The 20494-nt window shown below is 43.2% G+C and overlaps 1 protein-coding gene across 2 annotated transcripts in view; it reads left to right on the forward strand.

Annotated features, from left to right (window-relative positions):
• HLF (HLF transcription factor, PAR bZIP family member) overlaps window positions 1-18594 on the forward strand; it is a 40030-nt gene extending 21436 nt beyond the window's left edge. Inside the window, exons 3-4 of one of the 2 annotated variants that reach the window (XM_056549752.1) lie at window positions 11530-11750; window positions 17243-18594. In XM_056549752.1, coding sequence (XP_056405727.1) covers window positions 11530-11750; window positions 17243-17458 — 437 coding nt within the window. In that variant the 3' untranslated portion in view covers window positions 17459-18594. Of the gene's footprint in view, window positions 1-11529; window positions 11751-17239 lie in introns of both variants that reach the window. The other variant, XM_056549751.1, reaches the window with a different exon arrangement.
• The last annotated feature ends 1900 nt before the right edge of the window (window positions 18595-20494 follow it).

The following is a 20494-nucleotide window of genomic DNA, read 5'->3' on the forward strand; positions in this document are numbered from 1 at the left end:
TAAATTATATAATAAAACACACTTTTACTTGTGATCATCATACTTTTCAGCCAATAGAGCCTAAAGGCAGTAGCTAGAAAATAGCAAAATAATATTTATTTCGGTCATTTCCTTCAAGTTTAACATTATGTAAATCATTTGAGAACAATGGTCATACTCCCTTCCATCTGTTCTCTACTACCTGTCAATCTACAAAGTGCATGATGTCGGAGACAGACAGAAGAGAGTATGACTGCAGGATGAAACCTACCTATCCCTCTGTTTTTTACCTGTTGGTAGGACCCCCTGCAGATATTTTGGACCCCACCCCCTGTACGTAGAAACCCCCTGTAGGCAGGACCTTGTAAGTAGAATCTGCTGTAGGTAGAAACTCCTGCAGGTAGTTTGCCTCCCTGTTTGTAGAACCACCTATAGGTAGGACCCCCTGCAGATAGTTTGCCCCCCCGCCTGTAAGTAGAACCCCCCTCCCCCGGAGGCAGGACCTTCTGAAATAGTTTGCCCACCCTGTATGTAGAATGTTCTGTAGGTAGGACCTCCTGCAGGTAGTTTGCCTCCCTGTGTGTAGAACCACCTATAGGTAGGACCCCCAGCAGATAGTTTGCCCCCCCCCCCCCCCCCCCTGTAAGTAGAACCCCCCCTGTAGGCAGGACCTTCTGAAATAGTTTCCCCACCCTGAATGTAGAATCTTCTGTAGGTAGGACCTCCTGCAGGTAGTTTGCCTCCCTGTGTGTAGAACCACCTATAGGTAGGACCCCCAGCAGATAGTTTGCCCCCCCTGTAAGTAGAACCCCCCCCTGTAGGCAGGACCTTCTGAAATAGTTTGCCCACCCTGTATGTAGAATCTTCTGTAGGTAGGACCTCCTGCAGGTAGTTTGCCTCCCTGTTTGTAGAACCACCTATAGGTAGGACCCCCTTCCCCCCCCCCCAGTGAACCCAGTAGGTAGGACCATCCCTGTAGGCAGCCCCTCCCACTATATGTAGGGCCTCTCCCTTTGAGGCACTTGCTTTTAGTTCCGCTCCTTTCCCCGTTCTCCTATGTGTTTTGTAGAATGGGGCTGCAGACAGTGTTACGTAAGTGCCGTAACACTGATTGAAAAACACTGTACTAGACACTAGAGAAGAGTGTCTGACATATACATAAGACATATAGACTCCTTCTGTGACCAGTGACACATGACCAGTCATAACCGCCATATAACCATAACAGGGCTTTATGCGGACGCTGGATGGATGACATTTCTAAAGAAAAGGACATTTATGGCTTTGAAATTGAGATGTTTTTATTTTGGAGAATACATTGTTTATTTCGGCTTATAGTAATCATTATCTAAGATGATGGGAAAAGTCCATATGTGAAGAGATTGGAGCTTCAAGGTTGCCCAAGTTATGGAGTGAAGTGGAGACTGTTATCATGTATACCCAGTGCGATTATAGGACGCTTGTCTTTAAATAGATCAGGAGCTGAAGGCAAATTGGTAAATAATTGTTATGGAATGAAAAGTAAATTGCGCTATTATAGGTTTAGTTAATGCCTTGAAGATCCAATTTTATTTCTTTATTTAGGGGTTAGGCAGAAATAAACTTATGATCCCAGGGGTTCAGGATACTTCTGACAAGCATTATAAACCATAGTGATTTTTGTGAATGATCTTAGTTAAAGGGTACCTTTCATCAAAAAAACTTTTGATACATTATAGATTAATGTATGCAGAATAACTTTCCAATAGCATGTTATTAAAACGTATGCTTCTTTCTGATTAATTTTCCCCTTTGAAAAAATGACCACTAAGTGTCTCCCTACCAGTCCATGGCCGGGAGCAGTGCTGAGCTTGTTTGTGTCCCGGCTGCAGTCTGAGATTTAGGATTCCAGCATGAGTCTGAAATCTATAAAAAAAGTAAAAATAAAAAAAAAGGCTAAATAGAAAGGAGCATATTTTTTTAATAACATGCTATTGGAAAGTTATTCTGCATACATTAATCTATAATATATCAAAAGTTTTTTTTGATGAAAGGTACGCATGGATTTAACCTGTGTGTAACCACACTGATCCCTGCGGAAATGTTTGGAAACCAAATTTTGTCAAAAACATATGTGGCATTCACTTTTAATGCAAAGGTCAGGTTGTCTTCTGCTTTTGAGGGTCCTTTTCTCCTCATCTTCTTTGAGACCTTTCCGTAAGAGTTGGACTTGATGCTGCACATATATAAAACACTTTCTAAAACTCAATGCTTGAATACATGTTTTATGTACGCGTAGATATAGTGGTATAAATCAACCTTCTATGGTCAGTAAGGAGAATTGATACTGGTGAGAAGATATGAGAACTTGATATTTGTAGCTAATAGGAGGTCAAGATAGTAGGTCGAGATAGGAGGACGAGATAGGAAGACGGGATAGGAGGTCGGGATAGGAGGTCGGGATAGGAGGTCGGGATAGGAGGTCGAGATAGGAGGACGAGATAGGAGGTCGGGATAGGAGGTCGGGATAGGAGGTCGGGATAGGAGGTCGGGATAGGAGGTCGAGATAGGAGGTCGAGATAGGAGGTCGAGATAGGAGGTTGAGATAGTAGGATGGGATATGAGGATGGGATATGAGGATGGGATATGAGGACGGGATAGGAGGTCGGGATAGGAAGTCGGGATAGGAGGACGGGATAGGAGGTCGGAATAGGAGGTCGGAATAGGAGGACGAGATAGGAGGACGGGATAGGAGGACGGGATAGGAGGTCGAGATAGGAGGACGGGATAGGAGGTCGGGATATGGGGTTGGGATATGACAACAATATATGATGACGGGATATGAAGTCAAAAGCTTCCTCTGTTGATTTTCCTCCATAACAAGGATTATGAAGGAAAAACCGGGCAACGCCGGGTACTCAGCTAGTGGTATATAAAAGACAGGGAGGGAGATTCATCAAAACCTCTCCAGAGGAAATGTTGCTGAGTTGCCCATAGCAACCAATCAGATCGCTTCTTTCGTTTTTAACAAGGCCTCTGCAAAATGAAAGCAGCGATCTGATTGGTTACTAAGGGCATCTCAGCAACTTTTCCTCTGGACAGGTTTTGATAAGTCTCCCCCAGGAGGGTTTTTTCCATCAGTCAGGATATCCAACAGTGTTGGCAAACAAGGAGTTAAGAAAAGATTGTGAAGTTTATCAGCAAACTAATTTTTCAAAAGAAGCTGAACATTTGTCTGGGAAAATTTCTACTTTCATTGTCTCCATGGAAACTGGAGAGTTTTTGACTAGTGGCATAATGGCTGGTTTTGCTGTGGACTGTTATAATCGGAAACATCATCCTTAAAAAAAAAAAAATAAATAAATAAATAAAGAGGTCCGTAGTGTTATCTACGAGTGGTAGCGTCAATCTAACTTTTATGACACATCTCAAGGTCAACGTATGAACGTATGTTGGGTCCCGAACCTTGAGGACTGCAGGCCGCACTCATTCATTTATATGGGAGTGCCAAAAAGACTCGAATATAGCTCTCGGGTGTTTTCGGCGCTCCCATAGAAATGAATGGAGCGTGTGCCGTCTACTGGTAGATGACACACGCTTCTCACTGAGAGCGCCGGGGTCCCATCCCAGTGATCACAGGGGGGCCCAGCGGTTGGACTCCCTGTGATCAGCTACTTATCCCCCATCCTGTGGATAGGGGATAAGCTATTTTTTGCCAGAGTACTCCCCTGGAAAACATCAAATGGTGCCAGAAAGTTGTATGAAACAGATGTATAAATGACTTCTATTTAAAAATCTTAATCCTTCCAGTACTTATCAGCTTCTATATGCTCCACAGGAAGTTCTTTTCTTTTTGAATTTCCTTTCTGTCTGACCACAGTGCTCTCTGCTGACACCACTGACCATTTTAGGAACTGTACAGAGCAGGAGAGGTTTGCTATGTGGATTTTCTTGTACTCTAGACAGTTCCTGACATGGACAGAGGTGTCAGCAGAGAGCACCGTGGTCAGACAGAAAGGAAATTCAAAACCTGTGGAACATACAGCAGCTGATAAGTACTGGAAGGATTAATGTTTTTAAATAGAAGCAATTTACAAATCTGTTTAACTTTCTGGCACCAGTTGATTTAAAAAAATAAATAAATAATGTTTTCCAGTGAAGTACCCCTTTAAAAAACATGTTCTGGTTCCTCGGGCCAGTCCTCACTTATATCCCTCAGAGTTATATTGCATTATAGAGGATTATAGAGTATTTCATTATTTCATAGCTCAAAGTGCAAGCCTGTTCCAAAGCCTTAAAGTACAAGTTCAGCGCTGACTACACATCCATGGGGGGCTTTAATAGGAAGCACACCTTGATGGAATTAAAGCGCAACTCTAGTGAGGGCTCGGGCGGCAGGGCATAGGTTAAAATGTTGACACCACTACCAAAACCGCCCGAGACATGCGCAAAAGTACAATGTTAAATCAATGGATTTGGCTGGAATGTCCCATTTAGGTCTATTGGAGTTGCGTCAAGGTTGTATGGATAACCCTTTGTATTGTCCCTCAAGTTACAATATTTATTGGTTCCAGGACGACCATTGTACGTTGAGACCATTGTATGTTGAGATTATAACTCTATGGAAACCTGGTAATTGGTTCTGAAGCCACCAAAATGTCATCCAAAAATAGAAAAACGTGAGAATTAAAGAAAAATAAGTAGATAACGAAAAAACTATTTACTTACTATACTTACAGCAGCTCTTTCTTATTATAAAAAAGTGTCCTAAAAAAGTAAAATGGAGCCGCCCTCACCTGGTGTCCAAAGGAGCAGCTAACCCTGGCCAAGGTAAAGAGTGGTACAGAACATGTAGTACCTCCCTGTACTGTAGCAGGCAGTGTACAGTCAGGCAGTGCATGCACTTCAGTAATACAGGAGTTTTACCAGTGATATGTCCATTCTGATTGGTCGGTTCTTCCAGCCATTGAAACGTTTTGCAGATCTGGACTGTTCGTGGCATTGTATGGTGAGTCTGGTTTTAAAGGGGTACTCCGCTGCTCAGCATTTGGAACAAACTGTTCCAAACACTGTAGCCGGCACCGGGAGCTTGTGACATCAACGCCCCACCCCCTCAATGCAAGTCTATGGCAGGGGGCATGCCAACCTAATGCATTTTCATGTCCTAAGGTACCAGTCATATTGTAGAGCTGCAGGCTCATAATTCTAATATTCAACTTTAGAAGCAAATTCTATCTATACATTTTAGCTATCGTTTTATATTCTTCACAGTATTTGATAATAAATAAATAATAATAATAACCCAACATATAATTTACCCCATTACAGTGACGCAAGGCGCCCCAATGATTTCCACAAAGCATTACATTCTGACAATATTTGTACAATGAATTTATAACTTTAATCAATTATTTCAATCTGAACCAAAAATGTAACTCATTTCATGTACGTTCCATTCTATTTAGCTTTTTCTCCAACAGACGGTCACAATAAAGGCAAAACAAGTCAGTTCCGTTATCCAGACTCTTTTGTGATATTCGTTGTTGTACACAATCGGACTGTGTGTTTTTTGTTTTTTATGTCTAGCTCCCCTTGTCCTCTGCCGTACAAACCGTGTTTCATAACAAGACTTATCCCAAATGTCTCAGCTTTACGGATCAGACTTCCTAAACAGCGCCTGAGTGGCATTTTCCGGAATTTATTGAAGTAAATGGAGCATACTCTGACCTACATCTTAGCCCTTATATTAACTCTACATTGCTACGTTTGCTACGTGACATTCTACCTCATTTGTTGAAGAATGGATGGGGTTTTATTGACGTGTCATCCACTTTCATTGTATTTATTGGCTTTTCAACAAAATCTAAAAATGACAAAAATGAATCTTCAACTTGTAGGAAAAGGGAGATTTGGGCAGAAATGGAGTTCAGAGGTTTCCCGAGATGGAAAGGGTCATGTGCTGCTGAAGTTTATAGTGAAGAAAAATTAGGTATATGCCAATTCCTGTCTTTTTATAAGGGGAACTCCACCCCTAGACATCTTATCCCCTATCCAAGGGATAGGGGATAAGATGTCTGATCGCGGTGATCCCACCACTGGGGACCCCCGCAATTTCGGCAGTGGCACCCCAGACATCTGGTGCATGGAGCAAACTTCACTCCGTGCCGGATGATTGGAGATGCGGGGCGGAGGTTTGTGACGTCACGGCCATGCCCCCTTAATGCAATTCTATGGGAGGGGGAATGACGGCTGTCACGCCCCCTCCCATAGACTTGCATTGAGGGTGTGTGGCCGTGACGTCACGAGCCTGCGGCGCTCTGACACTGCACCCGACGCTCTTAAAAAAATATTGGGTGCAGCAGGGAGATCGCAGGGGTCCCCAAAGACGGGACCCCTGCGAACAGACATTTGGATAGGGGATAAGATGTCTAGGGGTGGAGTACCCCTTTAAAGTTTGGGATTACAGGTGGCTTTTTTATGGTGTTTATTATTGAATGAAGGAGAATTTTTAAATCAACTGGTGCCAGAAAGTTAAACAGATTTGTAAATTACTTCAATTAAAATCTTTACCCTTCCAGTACTTTTTAGCAGCTGTATGCTACCGAGGAAATTCTTTTCATTTTCAATTTATTTTTTGTCTAGTCCACAGTGCTCTCTGCTGACTAACACCTGATGCCTGTATCAGGAACTGTACAGAGCAGGAGAAAATCCCCTATGCAGTTCCTGACACAGACAGAGGTGTCAGCAGAGAGCACTGTGGACAAGACAAAAAAAGAAATTCAAAGAGAAAAGAATTTTCTCTGTAGCATACAGCTGCTAAAAAGTGCTGGAACGGTAAAGATTATTTAATAGAAGTCATTCTAAGTTTTCCACCCCTTTAATGAAGAGGAAGGACTCGTGCAGAAGGCAGGAGAAAAAACAGACCATCTCTAGGTTGGGAGTTATACCTATAAAATGCTTCTACAAATACCAGGTAGTTGTCTGATATTCTTCAAATTAGATGTTGAATGAAAGTGAAAACAGAATTTGTTCAAGTTGTATTATTGAATAAAATATGGTGCATGAAGACGTGACCTACAGAGATAAGGTGATGACGCCTCATACGCTCTTTTCCATATGAGCAGAGACCTACCTACTATATCATAATACTTCATCTAAGCAAAGGAGAAAGAAGCTTACTTATGTTCTATACACGTCTCTAGTTCCATAGGCTTAACACGTGCCAGGATGTGGCCAAAGACAAAATAATGCTATCTAATTTACTGAAGCCTCAGAAAACTGGCTGCAGTAAGTGAAGCAGCCTTCTCTGCTTTCTCAGCTCGATCCTGCTATCTCACATCCGCCTTACCGAACATAACCAGTAAAATCCGAATCCTAAAAATAGGATCTGAAAGGGGTACTCCGCTGTTAGGCATCTTATACCCCCTGCAGCAGCCTGGAGCTAAGTTTTCTCCGAGGCTGATGACGAGCGGTGTAGGGGACAGGGCATCGTAACATCACGGCCCACCCCCTAAATACAAGTGTATGGGAGGGGGCGTGATGCCCCTTCCATAGACTTACATTGAGGGGGGGCAGACGTGACGTTACGATGTGGCAGGGCCGTGACATCACGATTCCCCATCCCCTGCACCACCCGTCATTAGCCTTGGAGAAAACTTAACTCCAGGCTGCTGAGGTACCGGGCTGCTGCAGGGGGGATCACAGGGGTCCCCAGCTCCGGGCCCCCCGCAATCAGACATCTTAACGATAGGGGATAAGAGGTCTAACAGCGGAGTACCCCTTTAAAAATACCAGGTATAATAGGATGTTAAACTCTTGTTTGACCGATGTAGTCATGTCCTTGTTTTACAGTTGACGCACTCTGTGTTATCACCATGTCATCGTATTCTATTCTATCCTGTACTACCTTGATTCGGCTTAATGGATACTACGATGGGGCACGTGTTGAAAGGACAAATATAGAAACAGATATAAAATGACATAGCAACATACACGAGACAGGTATTACTGATCCGGCCTCGTAGACAAATTACTGTGTGGTATTTCATAGTAAGTTTGTGCACCAAAAACTGCAGCTGTGAATCCAGTTGTTTACTCATTTAAATTGAAGGAATATTATAAATATAAAAAAACCAACAACAAATAACATATTAATATATCATACTTAAAAGGGTATTCCAGGATTTTTTATTTTTTTATTTGACTATGCTACAGGGGCTGTAAAGTTAGTGTAGTTCATAATATAGTGTCTGTACCTGTGTGTGACGGTTTTCTCACAATTCTTATGTGGGATGTGTAGAGAACAAAATCCAACAGGAAATACCCAGTTCTGGCAGGTAAGTACTAAAATCACCTTAAGGTGGAGAACACTTAGAAAAATAGTGATTTCTTTTAAACAGTTAATTTACTTTTTTAACATTATCAGTATAACTTTATTGCCAAAAGCTCACAAAAAGCTGTGAAGGGGGTTTCCCACTCAGAAGCGCCCCCAAAGGATAGGGGATAAGATGTCAGATTGCGTCAGTCACCACACCCCCTCCCATAGACTTGCCTTGAGGGGGCAGGGCATGACATCACACGGGGGCGGAGTCGTGACATCACGATCTCCCGTCACCGTGATCGTGAGGCGTTAGGATGAGAGCCTCAAGCGCTGCCGGAAGCCGCAACAGGTGGGTGCTGCAGCCGAGATCCTGGGGGTCCCCAGCGGATGATTACAACATTGGCACCACAACGGGCGCCAAATAGCCAGGATGTAATTCGGACATGTGACCCACTGATTTCTCACTGAACGGTGGCTTCTCTCTGGATGTGCCCTTTTGTAAGCCTTGTCTAATCTGCCACCTGTCTGCCTGCTCCTGTCTGCTGTGCAGCCCCCGTTCCTGTATGTAAAGACTTAACATTAGAGAGGATTACAAAGTAAAATTAGGATTGTGAACTGCTTTTAGCTGCTCCACCCCGAATGACTGGATCCAGCAAATAAGATTTGAACAACATTTTTACACTGCCCTGAAATCCTCAGCTAAACCAGGAGACGTGGATTCATGGACAAAATGGTAGAAATTTCACATATAGCATTAAACAATCAGTCCTTAGTGCCATGGGGGAAACTTTTAGGCTATGCCAGAGACATACAGTAGTACTTTGGAATATCAACAAGACCTGGAGAGATGTTCGCTCAGAGGCCTGATGAGAGCGGGGTGCTGCATGCGAGATCGCGGGGGTCCCCAACGGCGGGACCCCGCGCAATCAGGCAACTTATCCCCTATCCTTTAGATAGGGAATAAGTTGTCATCACGGTAGTTCCCCTTTAACCTCCATTGACCAGTATTAGAGAGTGTGAGAGCAATAACACCAAATTTTAGAGGGGGCGGGGCTTGTTATCATGAGAGGGCGGGGCTATGACATCACGAGCTCCCGTCGCCGTCTCCAGCGTTCTTAACAGTTTGTCCCAAACGCTGAGCAGCGGAGTACCCCTTTAATGAAATAGTAAAACAATCTATTAAACAATTACAAAACACATACATGGCAGAGCAGAGATACAAGCAGAAAAAGTAATGTAAATAAGTAATAAAATAAAATGTGCACCCTGTATTGAGATACCTCACCTCCTACGTAACCCCGCTCTTCATCATATGTTGTATATTTACATTTTCTAATACAGCAAATGTAGAGGTCATAGGGGAAGAATTTATCGACGCTTACGTCGGAAAAATTGGTGCACACACGTTGCACATTTTTTTTTTTGCAACTCACAGGAAAAGTGACAAATTTCTGCCCAAAAAAAAAGGTTTTTTCTATTGATAAGTTCCGCCCGTTTTTTATGCGAGCGCAGGCAGCATTCTCCATATCAAGCACTGGATCTACTGTGTCTAGATCTGTCTCCTGGCACCTAAGCTGCCTTTATTGTGGTGTAGAAGGGGTTAACCTAGGATTAAATCAAATGTATCCAATCTCTGAAGTGATCATGTGTTTTCATCAAAGCTATTTCTGTCGCTGGCAAATTTCGGAGTCACGCCAATCAGGCTCTTGGACGACTCCCTAATCAGGCGGCTTTCTCTCCCCTTCGCTTTGATTGCTGCCTCCAGAATAAAAGGGATTTAATCAGGATCTTCAGCTGTTTAATGACAGTTCAGCTCATTGAGCCGTAACTGACTGGTGCCCTCTGCTGGCCGACACTGTAATAATTCGTGTTGTGCGGTGGAACTCGCAGAAGTTTCCAATCATAGAGCTGTGGGGGGAAAAAAAAAAAGCAGACACATTTTTGCACCCGTATTACAGCCGCAAGTCCCAGCCTATGAGCAAAACTGACAGCACCGTTTAAACTGAGACTTGCAGCCGTCATATGGAGGTAAAATGCGTCTGTATTTTGCTAGCATTATGCATTTTTTAAATCAACTGGTGCCAGAAAGCTACTTCTGTTTAAAAATCTTAACCCTTCCGGTACTTATCAGCTGCTGTATGCTCCACAGGAAGTTCTTTTCTTTTTGAAGTTCTTTTCTCTCTGACCACAGTGCTCTCTGCTGACACCTCTGTCCATGTCAGGAACTATCCAGAGCAGGAGAGGTTTTCTTTGGGGATTTTCTCCTACTCTGGACAGTTCCTGACATGGACTGAAGTGTCAACAGAGAGCATTGTGGTCAGACAGAAAAGAACTACACAACTTCGTCTGGGGCAAACAGCAGTCGATTAAAAAATATATATATATATTTCCTCTGGAGTACCCTTTTAAACCAGGTTAATGCTGAGTAGAGAGGTGGAAATCCATCACGGATGTTTCTTAAAAAGCCTAATCCTTTATTGTTCAATACATCCAATAGTCTGTCGTGCCTGACGCATTTCTGTCACAGTACGACCTTAGTCATAGGCAGCCCATTGCTAAGTGTACACCACTATATTTGGTGTACACTCAACAATGGGCTGCTTGTGCCTATGCATGCGTATGCATTTCCCATTGCCATCTATTATATATATATATATATATATATATATATATATATAATGTGTTTTTGTAAGTTAAGACAAATAAGAAGTATAAGGAAAAATAACTAAATAAATATATTTATTTATTTTATTTAATAAATGTATTATTTAAATTGAAGTAAAGTATATAAAGAAGGATATCAGAAGTGTATATTTTCTGACTGGAGAATATCCCATAGCAACATGGTAGAAAATAGAACAGCAGCCTTGTTAAGTGTATCGTAATAAGATGTGCAGAGCACTTTGAGAATCCGGGAAGACAAGGTTCTGTGTATTATTTATATAGTCTATGCTATTCAGCGAAGTGAACACGTGAATATATATATATATATATATATATATATATATACACACACACACACACACACACACACACACATATATATATATATATATTGTATATATCATTCACAAGTCATAACATTGCTGTCAGTTTTAGTTTATATATATTTAGTAAATTGTGTATTTAGTATAAAAATTGTTACAGCATTTTCTGTTAATACTACTCTAAGTATACAAAGTATTTTTTTCCCATAATTTTACATAGAAAGAATTAAATCCAAAGTAATTTTATTGGTTCCTGTCTTTCAGGTCAGATTTTGCCTGCAAACCGCAACACCCCAAGCCCAATAGATCCAGAGACCATCCAAGTGGCCGTAGGATATGAGCCAGACCCAGCAGATCTTGCCTTGTCCAGCATCCCAGGTCAGGAAATGTTTGACCCTAGGAAACGCAAGTTTTCAGACGAAGAGCTAAAGCCTCAGCCAATGATTAAGAAGGCGCGTAAGGTCTTCATACCAGATGATCTGAAGGTAAGTTGGAAACGGTGCACAAGATGGGCTTGTTAGTCCAAGGCTGGGTTCACACAGCGGAATCTCCGGGCAGATTTTCTGGCAGAGATTGAGCAAGCGGCACTAGGACCATGCAGACTGCACTGCCGTCCCCATAGACAGCAATGCATTTCTGATTGGATCTTTTGAGAGATCTGCTCAGAAATGCATTGCCATCTATGGGGATGGCAATGCAGTCCGTGCAGCAGAAATTCTGCCTGGATATTCCGCAGTGTGAACCCAGCCTTAGGGTCTATTCACACGGCAGAATTTCCGCTTGCGGAATTCCACCTCAAATTAAAGCCAATAGACTTCTATGGGATTCCGCACTCCCATTCACACTTCTGAATTTCCGATTGCGGAAATTAAGAAGTGTAAATGGGAGTGTGGAATCCCATAGAGGTCTATGGGCTGTAATTTCAGGTGGAATTCCGCAAGCGGAAATTCTGCCGTGTGAATAGACCCTAAGGCTGGGTTCACACTGCGGAATATCCAGGCAGAATTTCCACCGGACGGACTGCATTGCCGTAGTAGGCTGCCATAGGCTGCATTCAGATTACCGTAGTAAAGGCTAAAATGAAGTGCCAAGAGCGGCGTTGGGTTCCATCAGGAGAAAGCAGGAAACCTTAACCAAACCATTGTTTTAGGAAGTGTTTCCTTGTTCCAATCCCATCTTCACGTAAATCATTAAATTCCGTTACAATTCCAGATGACAGAGGTCTGAATACAGCCTTAAAGGGGTACTCCGCTGCTTAGCATTTGGAAGAAACTGTTCCGAACGCTGGAGCTGGTGCCGGGAGCTTGTGACATCATAGCCCCGCCCCATCATGATGTCACGCACCGCCCCCTCACTGCAAGTCTATGGGAGGGAGCGTGACAGCTGCTACACCCCCTCCCACAGACTTGCATTGAGGGGGCGGGACGTGATGTCATGAAGGGGCGGGGCTATGACATCACGAGCTCCCGCCGCCGGCTCTAGTGTTCGGAACAGTTTGTTCCAAAGGCTAAGCAGTGGAGTACCCCTTTAAGTTACATGAAGAGAGAATTACAAAAACGCCAAAGGGAAAAAAAACGGGAAGACTAAAACCCACTATTTTTGAAAAAAAATAAAATAAAATTAGAGGGGAGGTTTTTGTGGCATTATTTTCAGGTAAAAAAAGTGCCAGGATAAAAATAAAGCGCCTGAATGAGATACAAAACTTGAACCTAAGCAGTGAATATAGGACGAGATCTACAATTTTTTCCCATTTTGCACAATTCAACTCACCTGTATAGTATGTTTGATGCCACTTCATGTAGTTCAGGATTGAATATGTGAGTGTATAAAGATGCATGTACTACAAGATGATTTCTATGACAGACATTTAAAGGGGTCACATAGTAACATATAGCAACATAGTTCATAAGGTTGAAAAAAGACCAGAGTCCATCAAGTTCAACCTATAACCCTAATGAGTCCCTACTGAGTTGATCCAGAGGAAGGCAAAAAAAAACCCCTCATACTCGAGGTAAAAACTCCTTCCCGACGCCAAATATGGCATCAGAATAAATCCCTGGATCAACCTTCTGTCCCGATCTACAATCCATAACCCGTAATTTTGTCATTCTCCATAAATGCATCCAGACCCCTTTTAAATTCTTTTACCGGTTCACCATGACCAACGACTCCGGGAGAGAATTCCACAGTCTCACTGCTCTTACAGTAAAGAACCCCCGTCTGTGCTGGTGTAGAAACCTTATTTCCTCTAGATGTAGAGGATGACCCCTTGTTATAGATACAGTCCTGGGTATAAATAGGTCATGCGAGAGATCTCTGTACTGTCCCCTGATATATTTATACATAGTTATTAGGTCTCCCCTAAGCCTTTTTTTTTTCTAAACTAAATAACCCTAATTCTGATAATCTTTCTGGGTACTCCGCTGCTAGGCATCTTAAGATGTCTGATCGCAGGGATACCGCTGCTGGGCCCCCCGCGATCTCCTGCAGCACCCAGCGTTCTAAACAAACGCTTGGTTCCTGCGCCAGTGGTTGTGATGTCACGGCCACGCCCCTCGTGGGGTCACACCACGCCCCCTCCATTCATGTCTATGGAAGGGGGAGAGTATAGTGAACATGATAAGTGATTAAGAATTCTTCTTAGTCCTGTAGATAGTCTAACCCAGTGTTTTTCAACCAGGGTGCCTCCAACTCCAACTTCCGGCATGCCCGGACAGCCAACGGCTGTAAAGACAGTGACATGGTAAAGACACACATATGGGCCACACTTTTAATGTGGGCCATACATCAATCCAATATAGCAAATACAAAAAATTACTAATAACTCACCTGCTCGAAAATAAAGAACAGGCTGTTTTTTAGGCTTAGGTAGAGCTCCAGACAGGTACTGTATTAACAGAATAGTAGGTGGGGGGTGGGGGGAGGTGCTTGTTCCCTTTGAAGAGACCCAGCGGTGTATAGAGACAGTGCTTCTTGGGGCAAAAAAAATATGCAAATAAGCTCTCCACCAGAAGGAAGACTCCAAAGGAAGAGTCCCCCATCTGTAGGGTTCTGGTGTATTTAATGGGATTGTTTTCATTCTAGTAAGTTGGTTTTGGATATAAAGTCTATTCACACGACAGAATTTCCGTTTGCGGAATTCTGCCATAAATTAAAGCCCATAGACTTCTATGGGATTCCGCACTCCCATTCACACCAATTTCTGCTCCACAGACATTGTCTGGGCAGTCCGAGCCAGAAATTCCATAGTGTGAACCCTGTATAGTATTTCCAGTATACATAGTCGAAGCTTACTGTGACCTCTTTAATTTAGACAATTTCAAATACAGATGCGTCTCTTTAATGGCACACTGTATCCCAGAATGGCTCGCAGCTTAAGATTTAATCCTTACACGTGAGCGGTACACGCTCGGAAATGTGTCTTGACGTAGCCTTTAACTGTGATGTGAAACCGATCCCTTTGGAACAACATCAATTCATGGGCTGCAATAAGGGAAGGAGATGCTAATGAGATCTTATCGTTTCCCCCGATGAGTCAGTGAAGTGTCTCGGCCAATGTAACAAGGAGCCTCCGTTTCTGCTCTAATCACTTGAGTCGTTCTGGTCATTGTTGGACTACTTTATCCCGACGCGCTCTTCTATTACAGCCGGGTGATTGGCGGTTTGATTCTAGGGACAGGGTAAGGAGATTAAGCCAGTCAATCGCCTCTGGAGGCCACGTGACCTTGTTTTACCATCCTTGGATGTAGCAGGCTGGGATTAAAAGATTTACTTCTGCAATTTGTTCAAATAAAGATGGACATGGCTCAGGTGACTGCATAATTCATTGCTTCACGGGAAACAACTAAAAATAGAGAACAGTGAAACCAAAGACGGTGGTGGTAGTGGTGGGGACCGGGGGTGGGGGGGTGTCAAAGTGATAGACGCGGTCCTACAGATTGGAGAGAGAAATGCTTTGCTGGTCACCGTGCATTTGCACTATTCTAAAGGCTGAAAGCTTGTTGTGTCAATGGTGAACAATGTTAATGGATAATAATGAATACAACAACATATAGGAATATAATACAATTATACTGTATGTCTACACTGGGAAGATTATTCTGACACATATCAGCAGAAGAATCCACATGTTCCATGCTGAACAGAGTCAAGTGAAGTGTTAGGTCTGCTATATCATACTACAATAGGGGTCATCATGACAAACCTTGGATGTCTTAGTCTCAACTGCCAAAGTAACGCCTGGGCACCCTCCTTTTAAGGGTGGCCATACACATTTAATAGCTGTCGGATAATGATGTATTTGTATACCAAGGAGTAGGACAAGACTTAGGAGGGCTTTCAGGAGCTGGCCTGCGCTGACCAGGATGATGACAACGGGACACAGGATCGTCCAAATGAACGCTTTATGAACCACAATGCATGTGCAGAGAAACGCGTTGCATTGTGGTTAATAAAGCGTTCATTAGGATGATCCTGTGTCCCATTGACATCATATGGAGCACCTCTGCTTTTCATTTTTAATTGTGTATTTGGTCGACAGCAGTCAATCCCGAACCCACACCCCAATGGACATTCAGCACCAGTTTTCAATGGTGAGAGAAGGGGTAAGCAGCTTATCTCTCTGAGAACAACTCCAACATGTCCCCCCAACATTGTCTGTTGGGTAAGAGTCAGGAAGCCCCATTATAGTCAACTGGTCCTGTTGAAGTTTGGATTACTTAAAGGGGTACTCGGCCGAAAAACATGTTATCCCTTATCCAAAGGATAGGGGATAAGTTGTCTGATTACGGGGATCCTGCAGTTGGGGACCCCTGCTATCTCCGGAGGGGCACCCCAGAATAGAGGGGGCGTGACATCATGAATGCAGAAGCTCCAAGCTTCCATGTTCTGGTCGCTGCCGCTGCAGGACTGGAGATCCCAGGGGTCCCCCCAGCGACGGGATCCCTGTGATAAGACATCTTATCCCCTAAGCTTTGGATAGGGCATAAGATGTTTTTTTGGTGGAGTACCCCTTTAAGATTTATAGTTATCACCAATCCACTGAATAGGTAATAACTAAATGATTTGTGGGGGTCCTACCACTGATCACAAGAATAGATGTCCCTTTTCACCAGGTTGAATGGAGTGGCAACGCATATGCTCAGCCTCCACTCTGTTCACTCTCTATGGGACATCCGAAGTACTTGGTTATCTTTGGAAGTCTTATAGTCACCTATAGTCCTGTGGGTAGGTGATAAGTTTCAATCTTGGGATTACCCCTTGACATAATTACATCTCATGTTTATTCAGTATAGAGTGATATTATCCTCCCTAGCACACAAGTCATTCCACCATTGTATTGTCTTCTTATAACCCTGACTTTTTATGTAGCTGACTATACTATAGAGTAAACTGGGAGAAGGAAAGGTGGTCCGGCACATACAGGACTAAGGCTGCGTGGATGTAAATAATGGAGGAGTACGGTAGTAACATCCAGACTGCAGTTGATAGCGGCGGTGCAATGCCTGATACAATTCAATATATAGTGCTAGTACAGAAGACAGGACAGCACTCACCATACAACGTAGCTTTATTCAAGCATTCCAATAGTGACAAGCGTGTGCAGTGGTGGAGGCGGGGAGCAGGACTGGGACCGGAACAGACTGTTTCACGCTTTCACAGCACTTCCTCAAGCCGGCATGCCGGCTTGAGGAAGCGCCGTGAAAGCGTGAAACAGTCTGTCCCGGTCCAGCTCCCCGCCTCCACCACTGCACCCGCTCCTCCACCCGCTTGTCACTATTGGAATGCTTGAATAAAGCTACGTTGTATGGTGAGTGCTGTCCTGTCTTCTGTGCTAGCATAATTATACTATAGTGGCTGGGACCCGTGTAGCTACAGCAATATTATAGCTGCCCCCTATTCCATGTTTTCTGTCACTTCCTTTCCCATGTATCCCAAAATCTAACATGTTCCATTTTGTTTTTGAACAAATGAGCAGGATGAAAAATACTGGGCAAGGCGTAAAAAGAACAATATGGCTGCCAAGAGATCAAGAGACGCGCGCAGGCTAAAGGAGAACCAGATTGCCATCCGAGCTTCATTCCTGGAGAAGGAGAATTCTGCCTTACGGCTGGAGGTTGCTGACCTGCGGAAAGAGCTGGGCAAATGTAAAAACATTTTGGCAAAATATGAAGCCCGTCATGGGCCCATGTAAGGGCCTGACCGGGTGTGGAGAAGCACGGACACCTTCATTCCTGCTGAGTAGCATAAACACGTACCAACCTACTTCTGTCATCAGCACTTTACTGGAAGAAGAAACAGACTTGCAATGTCTTTTTTTACCATTATTATTAATTTCATTATTTTTTTCATTTCTTTTTGTTTGGTCTTAGCACTTTCCATACTACAAAGCGCTTTATAAAAGGGTACGGCTCACCTTGACTGTGTCAGGTGTTTTTCTAGTACCCTCATCATCTGCTCTGGAGTCAAACTGTGGTGATACCCAAAAAAAACCTTGGAGCCAGAAAAATGAGTTCTTAACCTTGAATCACATGAACTTCTTCTCAAGACATTCCCCATCTTAATTTTTTTCCCAGAGAACTCGATTTCCTTGCCATTATTCCCAGTTGTCCTTCAGTCGACAACAAAACCCTTATTCATGTGGGATTTTACTGAAAAGTATTGTCAGAAAACTATTTTTTTCCTTTCCTTTGTGTATTAAAACTGTTAAATAATAGTATTCACCATAACATTTATTTCCGTTATTTCATTCTTACATTCTATGTGCCCTTTTGGTCAAAATAAGAGAAATCCTTAAAGGGGTACTCTGCTGCTCAGCGTTTGGAACAAACTGCTCCGAACGCTGGTGCCGGCGCTGGGAGCTCATGACGTCCCGCCCCGCCCCTCGATGCAAGTCTATGGGAGGGGCTGTGATAGCTGTCACACCCCCTCCCATGGACTTGCATTGAGGGGGTGGGTAGGAAAAAAATGTTTTTTAATGAACAGAAAGTTATACAGCTCAGTAAATTACTTATTTTTAATAATCTTAATCCTTTCAGTACGTACGGATCAGCTGCTGTATACTACAGAGTTCATGTCAGGAACTGTCTGAAGCAGTAGAGATTTGCTAAGCAGAGTGAGCTGTAGTCAGACCGGAAAGAACTACACAACTTCCTCTAGAGCAGCTGATAAGTACTAGAAGGCATAGACGTAATTTACTGCTTTGTTGATTTATGTGCATTTTTCCCCCCGTACCCCTTTAAAGGGGTACTCTGCTGATCATCATTTGGAACAAACTGTTCCGAAGGCTGGAGCAGGCGTCAGGAGCTTGTGAAGTCATAGCCCCGCCCCCTCATGATGTCACGCCCTGCCCCTCAATGCAAGTCTATGGGAGGGGGCGTGACATCCATCACGCCGATTACATGAGGAGTGGGTTTGTTATAGTGTGTCACCCCAGTAGTAAGGAGATTACATGAGGAGGAGGTTCGTTACAGTGTGTCACCCTAGTAGTAAGGTGATTACATGAGGATGGGGTTTGTTATAGTGCATTGAGGGGGCGGGGCATAGACTTGCATTGAGGGGGCGGGGCATGACATCATGAGGGGGCGGGGCTATGACGACACGAGCTTCCGGCGCAGGCTCCAGCGTTCGGAACAGTTTGTTCCAAACGCTGAGCAGCGGAGTACCCCTTTAAGGCTCATAAAGGCTAATATTAATTGTTATATATTGTTTTTCATATGTCTAAAGCAATAATCTAAACAACATAAAGTAAACAAATACACAGTCGCCAGTCACTTTTATAGGGTAATTCTATAAGGTGTGTCCTAATACCACTTTGTAACTACAGTCGTTTGCCATCTTCTCTGTTTCTACATCTCAGCCAGTGATTGGCCGAGCAGGTTGTCATTCCCGCTTGTCCCTAGGGGCCATTTTGCCCAGAGGACGGGTAGGTTGCTGGCTCCGAGTACTTTAAAATCATATGAGAAAAATTATGAATATTGATGTATTGTATGTAGAAAGAGGATTGACCCGTAGACAACGTGGAGCATGTACGGAAACAGTCATATGATCTTGGATGTCTGTGAAATCTGTTGTGTGTAGGAGCTGGAATGCAAACCCAAGCCACTGTTGTTCCCCATCATGGTACACTTCTTCAGTTTTTCAGGTCCTCACCCGAGTTAAAACCTTTTTTGACAGCTTAAGCTGCTGGGGCCCTCAGTGACTATCTGTAATCTACAGAGGAATCCTGCAGCAAGTGATCAGTTTCCCTGCAGCACCTCCGCAGGGCAAATAAAGAATTACATTGTGCCCACATAAAACAATAAGCTGTCCGTAAAAAGTCTGGACATGATGTGTTACCCCTTGTAGTCGTTCTATGGCCCAAACGAATAACCACCCCTAGTAACTTAGAATGCTTTGATAGGGAATGTGAAATGGGATTTCGAAACTGAACAACCCCTTCAAAGTTACTTATTTGCATTATTTTATTTACCGCAATAAGGTTTATAAGGTGGAGTACAGCATTTCTAAATTTCTTATATATTAGTAGTGCAAAAACTTTCAAAGCTCTTATGTTAAGGAGTTAATAATACCCCCTTTTGGCTGGTCAACTTTAAATTCAAAATTTATATCCAGAACTTACCTGCCATAGACATGTAACTTCATAGCGTGTATTCCGAAATGCTCTATTAAAGGGGTACCCCATAGGATTTATTTTATTTATTTAACTGGTGGCAGCTGCTGTATGCTCCAGAGGAAGTTGTGTTGTTCTTTCCAGTCTGACCACTCTCTGTTGCCACCTGTGTCCGTGTCAGGAACTGTCCAGAGCAGGAGCAAATTCTCATAGCAAATCCCTCCTGCTCTGTACAGTTCCTGACATAGACAGAGGTGTCAGTAGAGAGCACTGTGGTCTGACTGGAAAGAACTACACAACTTCCTCTGGAGCATACAGCAGCTAATAAGTACTGGAAGGATTAAGATTTTGAAATTGAAGTAATTTACAGATCCGTATGACATTCTGGCACCAGATGATCTAAAGGAGTACCCCTTTAAGCACAACCTACAACAACCCCTACGGTAGTTTTATTCATTAAATCTGTCAGGAAAATCGGTTACAGATGTCTGTAATATTTATTTTTCCACCCCCTCCGCCTTCCACAAAGCCTTTTTTCATGTTGCATTTCACAAAAAAATTGTTTGTACAGTTTTCAATTTTGTAACAAACTCTGTGAATTTAGTGTTTTTTTGTTTT

Source organism: Hyla sarda, chromosome 13 (genome assembly GCF_029499605.1).
Source record: "Hyla sarda isolate aHylSar1 chromosome 13, aHylSar1.hap1, whole genome shotgun sequence".
Taxonomy (NCBI): Eukaryota; Metazoa; Chordata; class Amphibia; order Anura; family Hylidae; genus Hyla; species Hyla sarda.